At 46.3% G+C, this 14,224-nt stretch overlaps 1 protein-coding gene and 1 pseudogene across 2 annotated transcripts in view; one reads left to right on the top strand and one right to left on the bottom strand.

Annotated features, from left to right (window-relative positions):
• LOC139054396 (uncharacterized) overlaps window positions 1-14,224 on the bottom strand; it is a 157,084-nt gene that overhangs the window by 57,833 nt on the left and 85,027 nt on the right. For both annotated transcript variants that reach the window (XM_070531331.1, XM_070531330.1), the window contains exons 5-6: window positions 9,204-9,338; window positions 7,076-7,146 (exon numbers count right to left, since the gene is read on the bottom strand). In XM_070531331.1, coding sequence (XP_070387432.1) covers window positions 7,076-7,146; window positions 9,204-9,338 — 206 coding nt within the window. The remainder of the gene's footprint in view (window positions 1-7,075; window positions 7,147-9,203; window positions 9,339-14,224) is intronic.
• LOC139054952 (uncharacterized) lies at window positions 1,601-2,241 on the top strand (annotated as a pseudogene).

The raw sequence follows: 14,224 nt of genomic DNA, 5'->3' as shown, positions 1-14,224 counted from the left end.
TTGAAACGAGATACTAGGAGGGCGTGGCTGTCGGTACTTCTTGCTGGCGCGAGAAGTGCCGGCAGCCACGTCAATCGTCAAACCAATCCAACCAATCGTCAAAACGATTGCAGCGCCCGCATCTCCAGTGGTGGACATCGCGCCCATTCTACGGAGCTTTGGTTTAGTGGTTCCGCACATTCTATCCCAGCTACAACTATGGGAAGACGACGAGTAGTGCGTACTCCTGAGTAAAAAGCTGCCTACCATGAGTGTTAGCGAGAGTTGGCGGTGAAACACGCGAAAAAAATCCCCTGGGAGAACCACAAAAAAAGCACTCCTAAAGCATGCTCACCACGCGAAGCACGCAAAAGCAAAAATGAGGTGAAAGAATGGTGAAACAAAATATCTGCTATATAGGCTGCTTGCGAAGTTTGACTGACATGGTGTAACAGTCGGTGTAACTAGCACAGCTTCGCTGTTCGACCATCTTCACGAACTGGAAGGGCGGTGTTTTTTTTTTGTGTGTGTGAACGAGGCTTCTCTACGGAAGCCGAAATGTCTTGAAGTTTTCTAAACCTTTTGACGTTTGCTCGGCGGTTCTCTGTTTTACATTTTCATCTCGACTGCTGACCGTTTAATGCTTCCATCCACTTTATATCACAATTCTCCTGGAAGGTGGACATTTCCTAAGGGCTCGCTGGGAGTGTGCCTCCTCCGAGAAAACGAGGGCTGTCATTTGAATTTTCAGCTGTTTTCGGGGCGTACATCACTGCAAAGCATACTTTGTGGAGACGACCGCAATACCGTGCTTTTGTTTTTGCTCCCGAACAATTCCATGTACTTGTATTTCCTTATGCAACTGTGCATGTTTACCTTCTGTAACTTTCTGGACTAATATATGCACAGCTTTGTGTTCATGCTGCCTAATTTATTCGCTGTTTTTCACCACATTTCGTGATTTGCAATGGCCAAACCATGTGAGAGGCACCTTTTCAGCAGCTCAGCGTAAGTGCCATTAAGTTTTATTGTGATGGCGATATCTACGGCGATTCTGATATCTTCAGCGCCCAGGACATATGTCATTCGTGCGAATTTTTTCTCAGAGCGGCAGGCTGCCATTGTAATGTCTATTAAGAGAATTTAGTCAAATGTACATACTCGGTTGACAACCTGAGAACGAATAATAATATATGGGGTGTTATGTGCCAAAACCACTTTCTGATTATGAGGCACGCCGTAGTGGGGGACTCCGGAAATTTTGACCACCTGGGGTTCTTTAACGTGCACCTAAATCTAAGTACACGGGTGTTTTCGCATTTCGCCCCCATCGAAATGCGGCCGCCGTGGCCGGGATTCGATCCCGCGACCTCGTGCTCAGCAGCCTAACACCATAGCCACTGAGCAACCACGGTGGGTAAACCTGAGAACGAAGCATGGAAGCTTAAGCAACAAGTTCGTATCCCCATATCACTCCGATCTAAGCAATCAGACCGCATCCCGGTCTACGGGAACACTGAAATGGTGTCAGAAGTGTTGTTTGATCTCGTGTGAGCGCCAGACCAACAGTCAGTCTATCGTATCATTCCTCGGCAGCAAGCGGCAACCGGCAATCGCAGCCATGGTACACATGCTCCCTCCCTTCCCAAGTTTCGACCGTCGCATTACAGACGCCAATAATATTGGTCACGAATGGACCAAGTCGATAAAAAGGTTCGAGAACTTTCTTTCAGCGAGTCACATCACGACAAATGCAAGCAAGAAAGCGCTCCTCCTGCACTACGTCAGTGAGGAAGTGTACGACATATTTCGCTCCCTCCCCGACAGCACTGCGCAAGCTGCAACAGCTACAAGCACGACCCAGACCAAGCAGAGGCTATCGACGCCAGAATACGATGCCGCATGAGCGAAACTATGTGCATAGTTTGCCCCGCGAATGAACTCGACATTTGCGATCTACAAATTTCGTCAAGCCCAGCAAAACCTTGGTCAGTCATTGGACGCCTTCTACGACCGCCGCCGGCAGCTTTCTCGCCACTGTAACTTCAAGAACGTCAACGCTGAACTCCAGAACCAAACCATTCTTGCCACAACATCGTCTCGCCTTCGAAAATATGCAACGCTTCATTCCCTCACTTTACCAGACTTAAACAAGGGAGAATGCTCGAAGATATCGAACGGAATGTATCTGAAATTGAAAAGAACGTCGGTAGCAATGCGGCGCTGCTCGCAGTGCACAAGCAAGGACAGCACCATGGCTAACACCAAATAAATGGGCAACAGATGCCGCGACAGACCAATGCACTTAACGACCTCGTGTCTAATCAGCACATTGTCGCAACTGCAGCGGCAAGTGGCCTCACGAAGGCGGACGATGAGGTTGTGCTGCATGGGGCAAGGTATGCAAGGCGTGTAACAAGGTTGGTCACTTTGCACGATTCTGTCATTCAACGAGAAAAATGGTACAAGCAGTGGACTGTGACAATGGTCCAAACAGGAATTCACAGGCAGTCTGCAGTGAAAAGTGTTCAAGTATCAAAAAACATGCTGCCACCTGTGACACAAGTTCAAGCAGTGACGAGTGTGTTTTTTGTTGCCATGAGCTCACCTCAAGCAGGCCCATCTAAAAATTATATTGTCACTGTCAACAATGTGCCAGACACTTTCATAATCGACACAGGTGCAACGGTGTCAATTATTGGCAAAAATGACTTTAAGAGCTATCGCCTAAAGGTAAAACTCCAGGAAACATGCATCAGAGTGTTCCCAAAGAGCCACATCTCCACTTGAACTTCTAGGCAAAGTCTCTGTAACAATTAGATACAAAGATAACTACACTGAAAAAGAGATGTCATTCCAGGAAACTGTGCACCACCTTTAAGCTTCACAGGAACATCCAACCTAGGGCTTGTCCAGATCACATACCAAGTTAATGAGTATCGAGGGGACAAGTCTATCATGGAAGCATTCCCCAAATTGTTTGGCGGAGTTGTAAAACTCAAAAACCAGCACATTCACCTTTTTGTGGACGATACTGTCACACCTGTTGCACAACCACACAGGCGTATTCCGTTTGCTTTACGTGACGCCACAGAAAAAAAAATGGAACGCCTCCTGTCAGAAGACATAATTGAGCCAGCCATCGGACCTACACCGTGGGTGTCCTCTGTGGTTAATGTGCCAAACCACATCAGCCTGATGAAATTCAAATCTGCATTGACATGCGTGTTGAAAACACTGCCATTCAGCGTGAACGACTTTTGTACCCAACAGTGAATGACGTCATTGTTGCCTTAAATGGAGCAACAATATTCTCCAATCTTGACTTGAAGAATGGATACCACCAGTTGGAACTTGACCCTTCCTGAAGGCAACTCACCACGTTCTCAACACATGTTGGCTTGTTTCGCTACAGACGTCTGAACTTCAGCATCAGCAGTGCAGCTGAAATCTTTCAGAACACCATACGCCGTCAGCTCAATGGCATCCGCAATGCCCTGAATGTTAGTGATGATATTCTTGTCTTTGAGCCAACAAAACTGGAGCACGACACCTCCTTGGAAGCCGTTCTGCGGGGACTCCAAGAAGCTGGATTGATGCTCAATGAAAAGAAGCGTCACTTTCCTCAGCGTGAATTGAACTTTGTACTTATTCTTTCAGCTGATGGCGTTCGTCCTGATCCCAAGAAGATAGCAGCTTTCCTACAAATTCAAACATCGCAGTCACCACAAGAAGTGAAGAGCCTGCTAGGAATGATCAACTATTCAAGCAGATTTCTGAGAAATCTTGCTGACCTCACGCAGCCTTTACGTGAACTGGCATTGAAGAATGTTGTATGAGAGTAGACAGAACAACAGCAGAACGCTCTTGAGAGACTAAAGCAAGCCATGTCCAATGCCTCCACCCTTGCTTACTTTGATCCATCCAAACCGACAGAACTGATGGTAGATGCAAGTCCACATGGAGTGGGTACTATCCTCACACAGCGTGACAGTGAACACATTTTATCGATAGCTTATGCAAGTAGAGCCCTTACACCAATTGAAATCTGCTACTCCCAAATTTAACGTGAGATGCTCGCAGCTGCATGGGCCATGGTACACTTCTGTCTTTACCTTTGTGGAATCAGCTTTCTTTTGCTGGCTGATCACAAGCCTTTAATGAGCATACTGGGGAAGACAAGATCATCACCATGTGCCCGCATTGAGCGCCTCGCTCTACGCATTCAACAGGACAAGTTTGGTGTACAAAACACTGCAGGAAGTAGAAACCCTTCCGATTACCTTTCTAGGCATCCATTTCCCGAGACGAAAATGTGTGCCCGCCTCGACAAGGTACCTGATGAGTATATCAACTTTATCCAGCGCCATAACATCCCAAAGGCCTTCTCGGTTCAAGAAGTCGCTGACCCAACGAGAGCAGACCAGCAGCTACAGTCACTTATCAATGCAATCCAGCACCCCACACTCAACAACTGGGTATCAGCTGAACTGAAGCTATTTGCATCTATAAAGACAGAACTAACAAGAACGGTTGAGGGCCTCGTCCTTCGAGGAACACGCCTAGTTCTTCCCACTACCCTGCAGAAGCAAGCAGTGCTGCTCGCCCACAAGGGTCATCAAGGGATCGTCAAAACCAAACAAATGTTGAGAGAAAAAGTGTGGTTTCCAGGCACAGATAAGCTCGTGCACACTTTGATTAAAAGCTGCCTACCATGTCAAGCAGCTGTTCCCTAAGCAAAGCAAGAAGCACTTGCCATCACGGAACTATCCAGTGGTCCCTGAGAAGAAGCGTCAATCAACTTTTGTGGTCCCTTCCTAGATGGAAAGTACGCTATGGTGGTGACAACTTCTCACGATACCCAGCGGTACAAGTCAGACACTCCACAAGGGCAAACAATATGCTTCCCCCCCCCCCCCTGCGACAAGTGTTTTGCCAGTTCGCAATCCCTGACCAGGTAAAAAGTGACAACAGGCCACCGTTCTAAGGCAGAGAGTTTGCTGCACTCTCAAAAAAGTTAGGATTTTGGCATCATCGGATCACACCTTTGTGGCATCAAGCTAATGGCGAAGCTGAACGGTTAATGAGAACATTGAAAAATCGATTTAGCGCTAGTCAGCTTGAGAACACAGATTGGAAAGTAGAGCTCGACACTTTCTTGAAGTCATACAGGTCCTCAAAATACCTGATTACCGGAAGATCACCGTATGAACTGCTGTTTGGCAGACCGATGAGAAATCTTCTACCTTGCTACGCTGAAGCTGCTTAGGAAACGGAAGACGTAACCAAGTTGAAAAGAACTGTGCTGGAGAAAAAGGCGTACAACGAACCAGATGCTCATGCACGAAGGCACACTCAACCACATCGCTTCTGTGTCAGTCAACGAGTCTTGTGCAAGCAAGACAGACACGACAAGTTCACTCCGCACTATGATCCAGACCCTTATATCATTGTCAGTGTTCATGGATCACAAATCAAGGCATCGAGAAGAAATAAAGTAATAGCGCGCAACTCAAGTTTTTCAAAGATGCCTCTGGCCTTAAACAAGCACTAGCCAAAACATCATTTGACTGTGATGACATCGTATCTCCTCTGCCTACCTCAGTGCCAGGTCCTGCATGACCTGTACTGCACCAGAGTTTTCCAACACAGCGCTACCCAAAGAGAAATAGAAAGCATACACGTCATCTTTCTGATTGTGGGGAAAGGACACAATATTCCTTTTTATAATATTTTTCAAGTGTACGGCGCGATTTGTGGACTTAATAGAATTTCAAGTATGAATAAATCGGAAACAGAAGTGAAGAAGGCGAGCCGAGGGCAGGTGGCACGGAAGCTGGAAGGGAAAAAAGAACAAAACGAAAGAAAAACACATTGTATGCGTTCTTTTTCAGTTTCTTTTTTTCTTCTTAAACATTACTGTCTTTGTAATGCCCACCTGTAATGCCCACCTAATGCTCTCAACGGCGAGTGGCAGTATTGAAAATAAAATTTAAAAGTGTTAGGTGAAGAACGTGAGGAGGAGCTCGAGCGGCGAAGCCACGGTGGTATCAGATCGAGTTCGACCCTCGGGAAGAGCTCCTGCCGTTGTTCCTGCTGCGGCCGGTGACCAAGGGCCAGATGCGGAGGCCTGTTCCGGGACCAAGGACGACGCCTGCTGAGCGGCTCCTACCAGGACGCAGATGCTGAGGGTCGTTCCTGGTCGAGGCCTACCGAAGTGCTGCCTGCGTGGGTCGACCCTGGGTCGCGGTCCTCGAGAGTCGCGGCTAGACATCGCAGTGGTGTCCTCAACGTAGGCTGGCGCCGCATACGGTAGCGCAGCCGTTTGTGCTACCATATGCCGCAGCAACCGTGCCTCCTCTGCCTCGGCCGTACCGTGCAACGACAAGCGAGCTGTCACGACCCAAGCTGTGAGTTGGTTTTTTGAACTCTTGACGCGCCGAACGTTGGTGCAGGACTGGTTGTCTTGACTCACTGTCCTTCTCTGGACTGAACGTCGCGTACAACTGTCTGAGCGTGAAGCTTGATCTGTGATGCTGTTTTGTTTTCTTGTCCTTTCGTTTCCTTTATCCATCGTTTTCTGTGTGAAAACTAAACATTTGTTTTTGTCTACTAGCGTTTCTTGCACGTCCTTCCTCGTCCTAAGACACACAAGCTAGTGACGACCATCCATAATCATCACAATGATTTCCCGACCTGACGTTGTGACTGTTTGTTGACAGGAGACATTCATGACTTTTCAGCAGTCAACTGTTTTCTGCTTATGATTTTCTCTATCACATTGTGTGCGCAGTCATTTAACTTTCCGCAAACGGGGTATGGAAGATCTATTAACAGCCTTTAGCCAAATTTGAATACTCGTTTGGCAACCTGGGAGTAAAGCATGGAAGCTTAAGCAACAAGAAGGAATCACCGTATCACCCCAAGCTAAGCAATCAGACCGCATCCTGGTCTACGGGAACACTAACGTCGTGTATAACTTTAATTAACTGAAGTCTGCGGCTTTACGTGCCAAAACTACGATATGACTCTTATGCCCAACGTAGGGGGGGGGGGGCAGTTAGCCACTTGGGGTTCTTTAACGTTGCGCGGGTACCTTTAGGGATGCCGTTCGTGGGAGCACCTGGCAAAATGGCAGCATGGCTTTCGGCTCGGTGAGTCGAAGACCTGCAAAGGCAAACCACAGACCTGTGGTTCCTTCTGATAGGCACACATTTCCACTCGGCAATCGACTAAATCTAGCCAAAAGCGGCATACAACACAGGAGCAACCACAAAAGAGTGATGTTCTTTGCAGTCAATCCGGGCATCCTGAGACATAAATTTGAGTCCACGTTCGTGAGTACCAAATAGCTCTTGTCAAATTCAGTGGCACTTAATTGGCTGGCTTGTTAGGTGCAGCACACACATTCAGCTAGTTACCCTCAGAATAACCCAAAGACTATAATGGATTCTACTTGCTTAATAGATTCGCCTGCCTTCGTGGTTAGTACTAACCTGGGTTCTTCCTCGGGAACATATCCCCTCGGTTTTCTACCCCTTCTTCTGTTCTTGAGTACAAGGAGTTCAGACTTATTAGCAGAGCATCTGAGTCCCATGTCTTCTAAAATAGACTCTACTTCATAAATGCTCTGCTGAAGTCTGCTTTCCGCGTGTCCCATACTTCCTTCAGCGGTCCATATAGTCACATCGTCCGCATAAATGGTAAAGTGAATGCCCTCTATCCCTTTTAATCCCTTTGCCACTTTTGACATGGCCAGGTTGAAAAGCATAGGTGACGAGACCGACCCTTGTGGCGTCCCTCTGTCACCGAGATCGATCTTCTTTGATTTAATATCCCCGAATCTAAGGTGAGCTGAACGATTGCCAAGAAAGGTTTTGACCACTTCATAGAGTTTTCTCCCCAAGCCCAGTTCGGAAATCACTTCAAGTATTGCTCTATGCTTAATTGTGTCAAAAGCTTTTTCGACATCCAACCTCAAGAGAGCTCGAGTGTTTTTTGGTTTAGCTAATAGCAGTTGATGCTTGATTAACAACATGGCATCTTGTGTGGACAAGCCTGATCTGAAACCAATCAGATTGTACGGTAGGATGTCATTGTCCTCCACATATTTTGTTAACCTGTTCAATATGACATGCTCCATTGTCGTCCCTAGACATGATATTAACGAAATTGGACTCAGATTATCCAAGTTGAGTTGCTTGCCCGGCTTTGGTATTAAGATAGTACTGGCCATCGTCCATTCTTCTGGATATACCCCATCTTTCCATACTTCATTAGTGTATGTGGTCAGATATTTTATTGATTCGTCGTCCAAATTCTTAAGCAATCTGGTAGAGATGCCATCCGGGCCAGCTGCTGACCTACTATTCAGATCATACAGTGCCATGCGTACTTCACTTTCGGTGAATTCCTGATCCATATATTTGCATTCTACCCCTAAGTAATCGGGATAACTCACATCCTGATCCTCTTTCCTGAGGGGCAAGTATTTAGTAGCCAATCGCTCCATTGTGCTCTCTGCGCTTGCAGTCTGACTTTCCTGCTGTACAAGTTTCGCCACTGCCGTACGTCTGTTCGATTTAATGCCTTTTTCGTTGAGCAGATGCCTGAGCAGACTCCAATTGCCTCCACGTTTTATCCTTCCGTCTACACATTTATTTATTTTTTAGACATTTCTTATTTTTATTTATATTATTTTATTTTATTTTATTTATTTTATGTTATTTTACACATTTTTTTTATTTGAGCTCTCTTTAGTTTGTATGCAACTGATACCGATAATATTTGCAGTTCTTGAAAGAGTGGTCGACTAGGGTCGGTTGTCTTCGCGAAGGTTATGGTACGAACAGTACGTTTCGGCAAGTGTAAAATTTCCATGTCAAGTGCACCGTTCTCGGCCGTCATTCGCTTAATAGGTCCGGTGTATAGGAATCGGATTATGTTAATTCAATCATAAATTATTGTGTTTAATTCAAACCCAGCTAATAAATTAATCGGAAGCGCGTTTCTTGATGCGCCTCCCCTGAGCATACTTCGGACTCCACGTCTCGAATTCCCGTGGGGGTCATCGGCGCGCGCCGTACACGTATATGGTAGGGAACCAGTCTTTTCAATTCAAGACAGCTTGGCCTGAGGCCAGTGCCTATAAATGGGGGCCCGCTGTACTCTCGTCTTTTGTGCTCTTTCTTTCAAAGACGTGCAGCGCCATTACGAAGGCTTACATGTCGCCGTCCTCGGGCGCCCTTGGCAAAGGCTCGGACGGCAGCTCCTCGTCCGACTCGTCCGGGCTCAGACCCTTCAGCTCCGGCTCCTCGTCGTCCTCCACGCCTTCGATGATGCCGCTCTCCTTGTCCGCACTACGACATAACGACAGTATGCAAACGCGCACTTTTCTCCCTGTGCTGCACTAGATCATGAGAAATAGCCTTGGAATTAAAAAAGCCTTCGCTGCCTACTATATTCGCTAGTTCAGTGCAGCCCAGCAAGTCATTCAATCACAAGCAGCCAATGTCTACGCTTCCACGCGTTTCAACGTCACCTAATTGCTGCTCGGCGCAGTAACACGGTCCCGCACTGTGGCCATGGCATATTTCCGATGAGGCATCTGAAGATACCTTAATAGCTAGTAAATGAGACATTTAAGTGAATCTTTTGGGATATAATGAGCCACATTGCCAGCATTTCAAGAAATCGCCAAGTGCATAATGATAAACAAATCAACAGGATAACTACTATTTAGTTGGACCAAATAGAGGTGCTGCTTCCTAATGGAAAAGCTTTTTACGTTTCCTCAGAGACCTTAAAATTTTAAATTTTTATGCTTAAAATATGGTAAATCACCTTGAATCCTGACTTATCAGACGCGCCAACTATAAAGAGAGAGCAAGTGCGATGACCGAAGGCGCCTCGGCCATATGGGGCCTTCAATTATAGAAGGGGCCAAATTATGCCCTCGGCAACATCACGGCTTGTCCAACCGATGCAGTCATGCTGTGGTGAAGTGTTGCACTACCGCAAATGACCGCGCTCTTCGGGAATTGTTTTTGACCGCGACAATCGCGGCCGGCGGCAGTGCTTCTGACGGACTCTAAAAGGAAACGTTGCTCTCCTGACATCTCGATTTGTGAGCCGAATAAGACGGAAATAGTTATATACTTTATAAGGCAGCTGGGTCAGAATATACATGCACTAGCTGACATAGCTCTACCCGTTGCGATGCAGCTTGCTCACAATCCATTTACCTACTCATTTATTCATCAGTAGTACTGTGAACCACACTGGGGTTATTACTCGAACGGAAAATTAAAGTTTGAAATGAACAGACCGCATGGTGATTGGCGCCTTTTGCGCCGCCGGTGAGCGCTAGTTCATCCCGACAAGGCTTGCTGCTAGCATTTCCTGCCGACAACAAGGCCGTCCAGCGCTTCCTGGGCTTCTGTGACGTATTGTCGCCGATTCGTTGAAAACGTCTCGAAGCTAGCGGAACCTCTGACTTGCGTTACAAGGGACGACAGGGCATTTGCCTGTACGAATGAGCAACAGATGGCCTTTGCTCAACTACGGCAACGCATGCAGTCAGCACCCGTCCTGGCACATTTTGTCGGTGAGGCTGACATCTACGTGCATCCGACGTCAGTAGCATCGGTCTTCGCGCAGCTTGTCCGGCGCCATTACGGCATTGGAGTAATAGCAGGCCCCGCACACTCTCAAGTTTCAGCGATCGCCACAGAGGGCGCAAAATCAAACGCGGCGCGTTGCAGCATAAAGCGCGTACGTGTAGCTACTGTAATTAGGGCAATTCGTGTCTTTTCATAGGGCGCTCAACACGGCTCAATAGTTGATCTATAAATGTACATATATAATAACCGACAAACATAGTTAACAGGTGATTTTTTTACAAAATAACTAGGCAATTGTTTTCATTGAACTTCTGTTATTAAAGTATGTGCTTTATTACTTGAATAACACGGCAAGCTGGGCGAGTTGGTGATTGAACATGTTCCTATGGGTGGGCAGCACAACCCAGACGAAGGACAAGAGGAAGTACACAATACGAGCGCAAACTAACAACTGGTTTATTATTTCAAGCAAGGAACTATAATCTACAGAAAATGTAAACACGTGTAAAGTGACGTTTGCAAGGGTGTTAGCCTATCTTGCCATTCAAAAAACCAGTTTCTTTATCCTGCAGAGTGATAGAATTTTGGCTGACGCATGCGCCTGTGTTCACATGTATGAAGTAGGCCTCTACAAGATCGCAGTTAATTTGATTCATATTTTTGTACAGTATTTCGGTTTGTTCAAACATGGGTTTGCATGAGCAAACACTACAATGCGCGGCCAGATTAAAACATGTTTCGTTCCTGATCGCACCTTGGTGCTCCCTAAGGCGGATGTTAAGGCAGCGTCCCGTCTGCACAAAGTACATTTTGTCGCACGAAAGTGGAATGCCGTACACCACTCCCACCGAGCATGCCACAAGCTGCCCCGAATGGACACGATAATAGATTTAGGGAAACCGGCCTTCTCTAGACGATTGAGTCGAACAACTCAATCGTCTAGAGAAGGCCAATTTTCCTCAATCTATTATCGTGTCAATCTGTGAATGGCTAGTGAAGAAAATAAAAAAGGGGGAAGCACAGCAAACACAGATCGAAAAAGTTAAAAAGTACGCAGTCATCCCTTATGTACATCAGATGGGGCATTGGTTACAAAAGACAGCCATGTGGTGTTCAAGTAGTCTTTTCAGCAAAGAACTCCCTAAACAAGATTTGCCATCTTGTCAACACACCTAAACAGGCGTCCAAAGCTACATGCCGCGTCAAACACTCGGGGCAGCTTGTGGCATGCTCGGTGGGAGTGGTCTACGGCATTCCACTTTCGTGCGGCAAAATGTACTTTGTGCAGACGGGACGCTGCCTTAACATCCGCCTTAGGGAGCACCAAGGTGCGATCAGGAACGAAACATGTTTTAATCTGGCCGCGCATAGCAGTGTTTGCTCATGCAAATCCATGTTTGCACAAACCAAAATACTGTACAAAAATATGAATCAAATTAACCGCGAGATTGTAGAGGCCTACTTCATGCATGTGACCTTAGGCGCATGTGTCAGCCAGACTTCTATCACTCTGCAGGATAAAGAAGCTGATTTTTTGAATGGCAAGATAGGCTAACACCCTTGTAAACGTCACTTTACACGTGTTTACATTTTCCGTATATTATAGTTCCTTGCTTGAAATAATAAACCAGTTATTAGTCTGCACTCGTATTGTGTACTTTCTCTCGTCCTTCGTCCGGGTTGCGCTGCCCACCCATAGGAACATGTTATTACTTGAATGGAGGTTCTGGGGCCTCACTGACGTGCAATAAGCAGTAGGCCATTCGAATCGATTGCAGTTCGGGTCGTTTATCAATGCCAATTGTACGGCTGTAATATTTGCGGATGGGGTGCTGGTCCTTTCTTTTGAGCAGCATCAAGCAGTTCGTTTTAAAGCAGTTTTCTTTTGATAACAATAATATATCAGCCAGTTTATGCGTCCAACATTTGATAGCCGCCACCAAGCTGACGTGTTTAAAGACGGTGAATTTTATCAGCTGCGTCGTTTCACTAGCATTACTAGAGAGTACTAGCTTGTATAACGACTGCACGGCTTCTATCGTTAGTGGTCTGCCGCATCTGGCCGTGTAATGACGTGTTCCTTGAAAAAAAAATGCTTCTAGCTAGCACGAAAATTCATCGCTGCAATAGAGCACAGTCTGCTTGGAGGCTAGCCACGAAAGCGAATTAACCTTGCAGCCTCCGGGCGTGTGCACCGGTGAGTCAAAAAGCAACGCTTCGCATTTTCAACTCTGAATTTCTATGTGTGTGAGGTAGATAAAACAGATTTCTGGGGTCATTTCTTAAAAGTGGAAAGTTATAACAATTATGTAGTTATTGCTTTTCAAAGGCAATTCAAACGAGGCTCTTGTTATCTTCTTGTTATTTGTTTTGTTTGTTTGTTTGCTTGCTTGTTTGTTTGTTTGTTGGTTGGTTTGTTTGTTATTTTGCCACATCGCTAAAATTCCTAACATTGATTACAGCATAAATAACAAATAGTTTTCGCTGTTTCTGCGTGAATGATACCGCGTGATAAATTCACTGCACACATGATTAGTAGCAAATGTACCTCCGGTGACACAGTTAGGTTAATTGCATGTGAGACATAATAACATTATTGTGTTTATAACTAGTAACTGGGGGAAACAATCGTCATCTAATTGAGCTTTGAGTAAGCACAGCCCACACAATGACACCACTGAAATAAATGCAGATGCAAAACAATGTTACGTGCGTGCGTGCGTGCGTGCGTGCGTGCGTGCGTGCGTGCGTGCGTGCGTGCGTGTGCGCGCGTGTATGTGTGTGTGTCCGTGTGTGTTTGGATGAGAAAGGTATCCCAAAATCAAGAAAACGTAAATAGCAGTCAACAGGAAGCTCGTGAGTCACTCTTAAAGGTCCTAGGCACTGACGAGAAACAAATTATTTCGGAAGGCTGCTTTCGCAAGCCTTTCTCGTCACATTCTAAAACTACTAAAAAGTCATCAACAAATCTAAACCCACGTAGAACTTGCATGGGTGTTGGTCGTTGTGGCAACAGTCTGTCTAACTTCGCTAAGAAAATGTCACTCAAAACGGGAGCAACGCAGGATCCAATGCAGATACCGTCCCTTTGTAAAACGATGTCCCCGTTCCACTCCACATAAGTTTTTATGTTCATATGTCCATACTTATGTTCACAAGTTCTTACGTTATTCATCTTCAGCCAGTACTTGTTCTACGCATCCAGTGAATAAACCTTCAGTTGTTTGTGCGCCCTGTGTAGGTGCCGTTCTTCTTCGCCTGGTGCCTTGCGTTCTTTGACGCTGTTTTACTACGGATATGAACCAACTAGCCCAAAAATACGTCTTGAACTATTATCTCTAGACGTACAAGTCAGCAGTGCATCTGTCACCCCTCGAAGTAAGATCAAGGGCCAGAATCCACAAAAGGTATGCTTTTGAACACTTCACCTAGAACCGTCGTTTGTTCATTTTTTGGACACCCGCCGCGGTGGCGTAGTGGCTTTGGCTTCGCGCTGCTAAGTCCGAGAGCACGGGGTTGAATCCCGGCCGCGGCAGCAGCATTGCTATGACGGCGAAATGCAAAAATGACGGCCTTGCGCCGTGCACTGGATGCACGTTAAAGAACATCAGGTGGCCGAGATT

Source organism: Dermacentor albipictus, chromosome 1 (genome assembly GCF_038994185.2).
Source record: "Dermacentor albipictus isolate Rhodes 1998 colony chromosome 1, USDA_Dalb.pri_finalv2, whole genome shotgun sequence".
Taxonomy (NCBI): domain Eukaryota; kingdom Metazoa; phylum Arthropoda; class Arachnida; order Ixodida; family Ixodidae; genus Dermacentor; species Dermacentor albipictus.
This window is presented reverse-complemented; position numbering and strand designations above follow the sequence as displayed.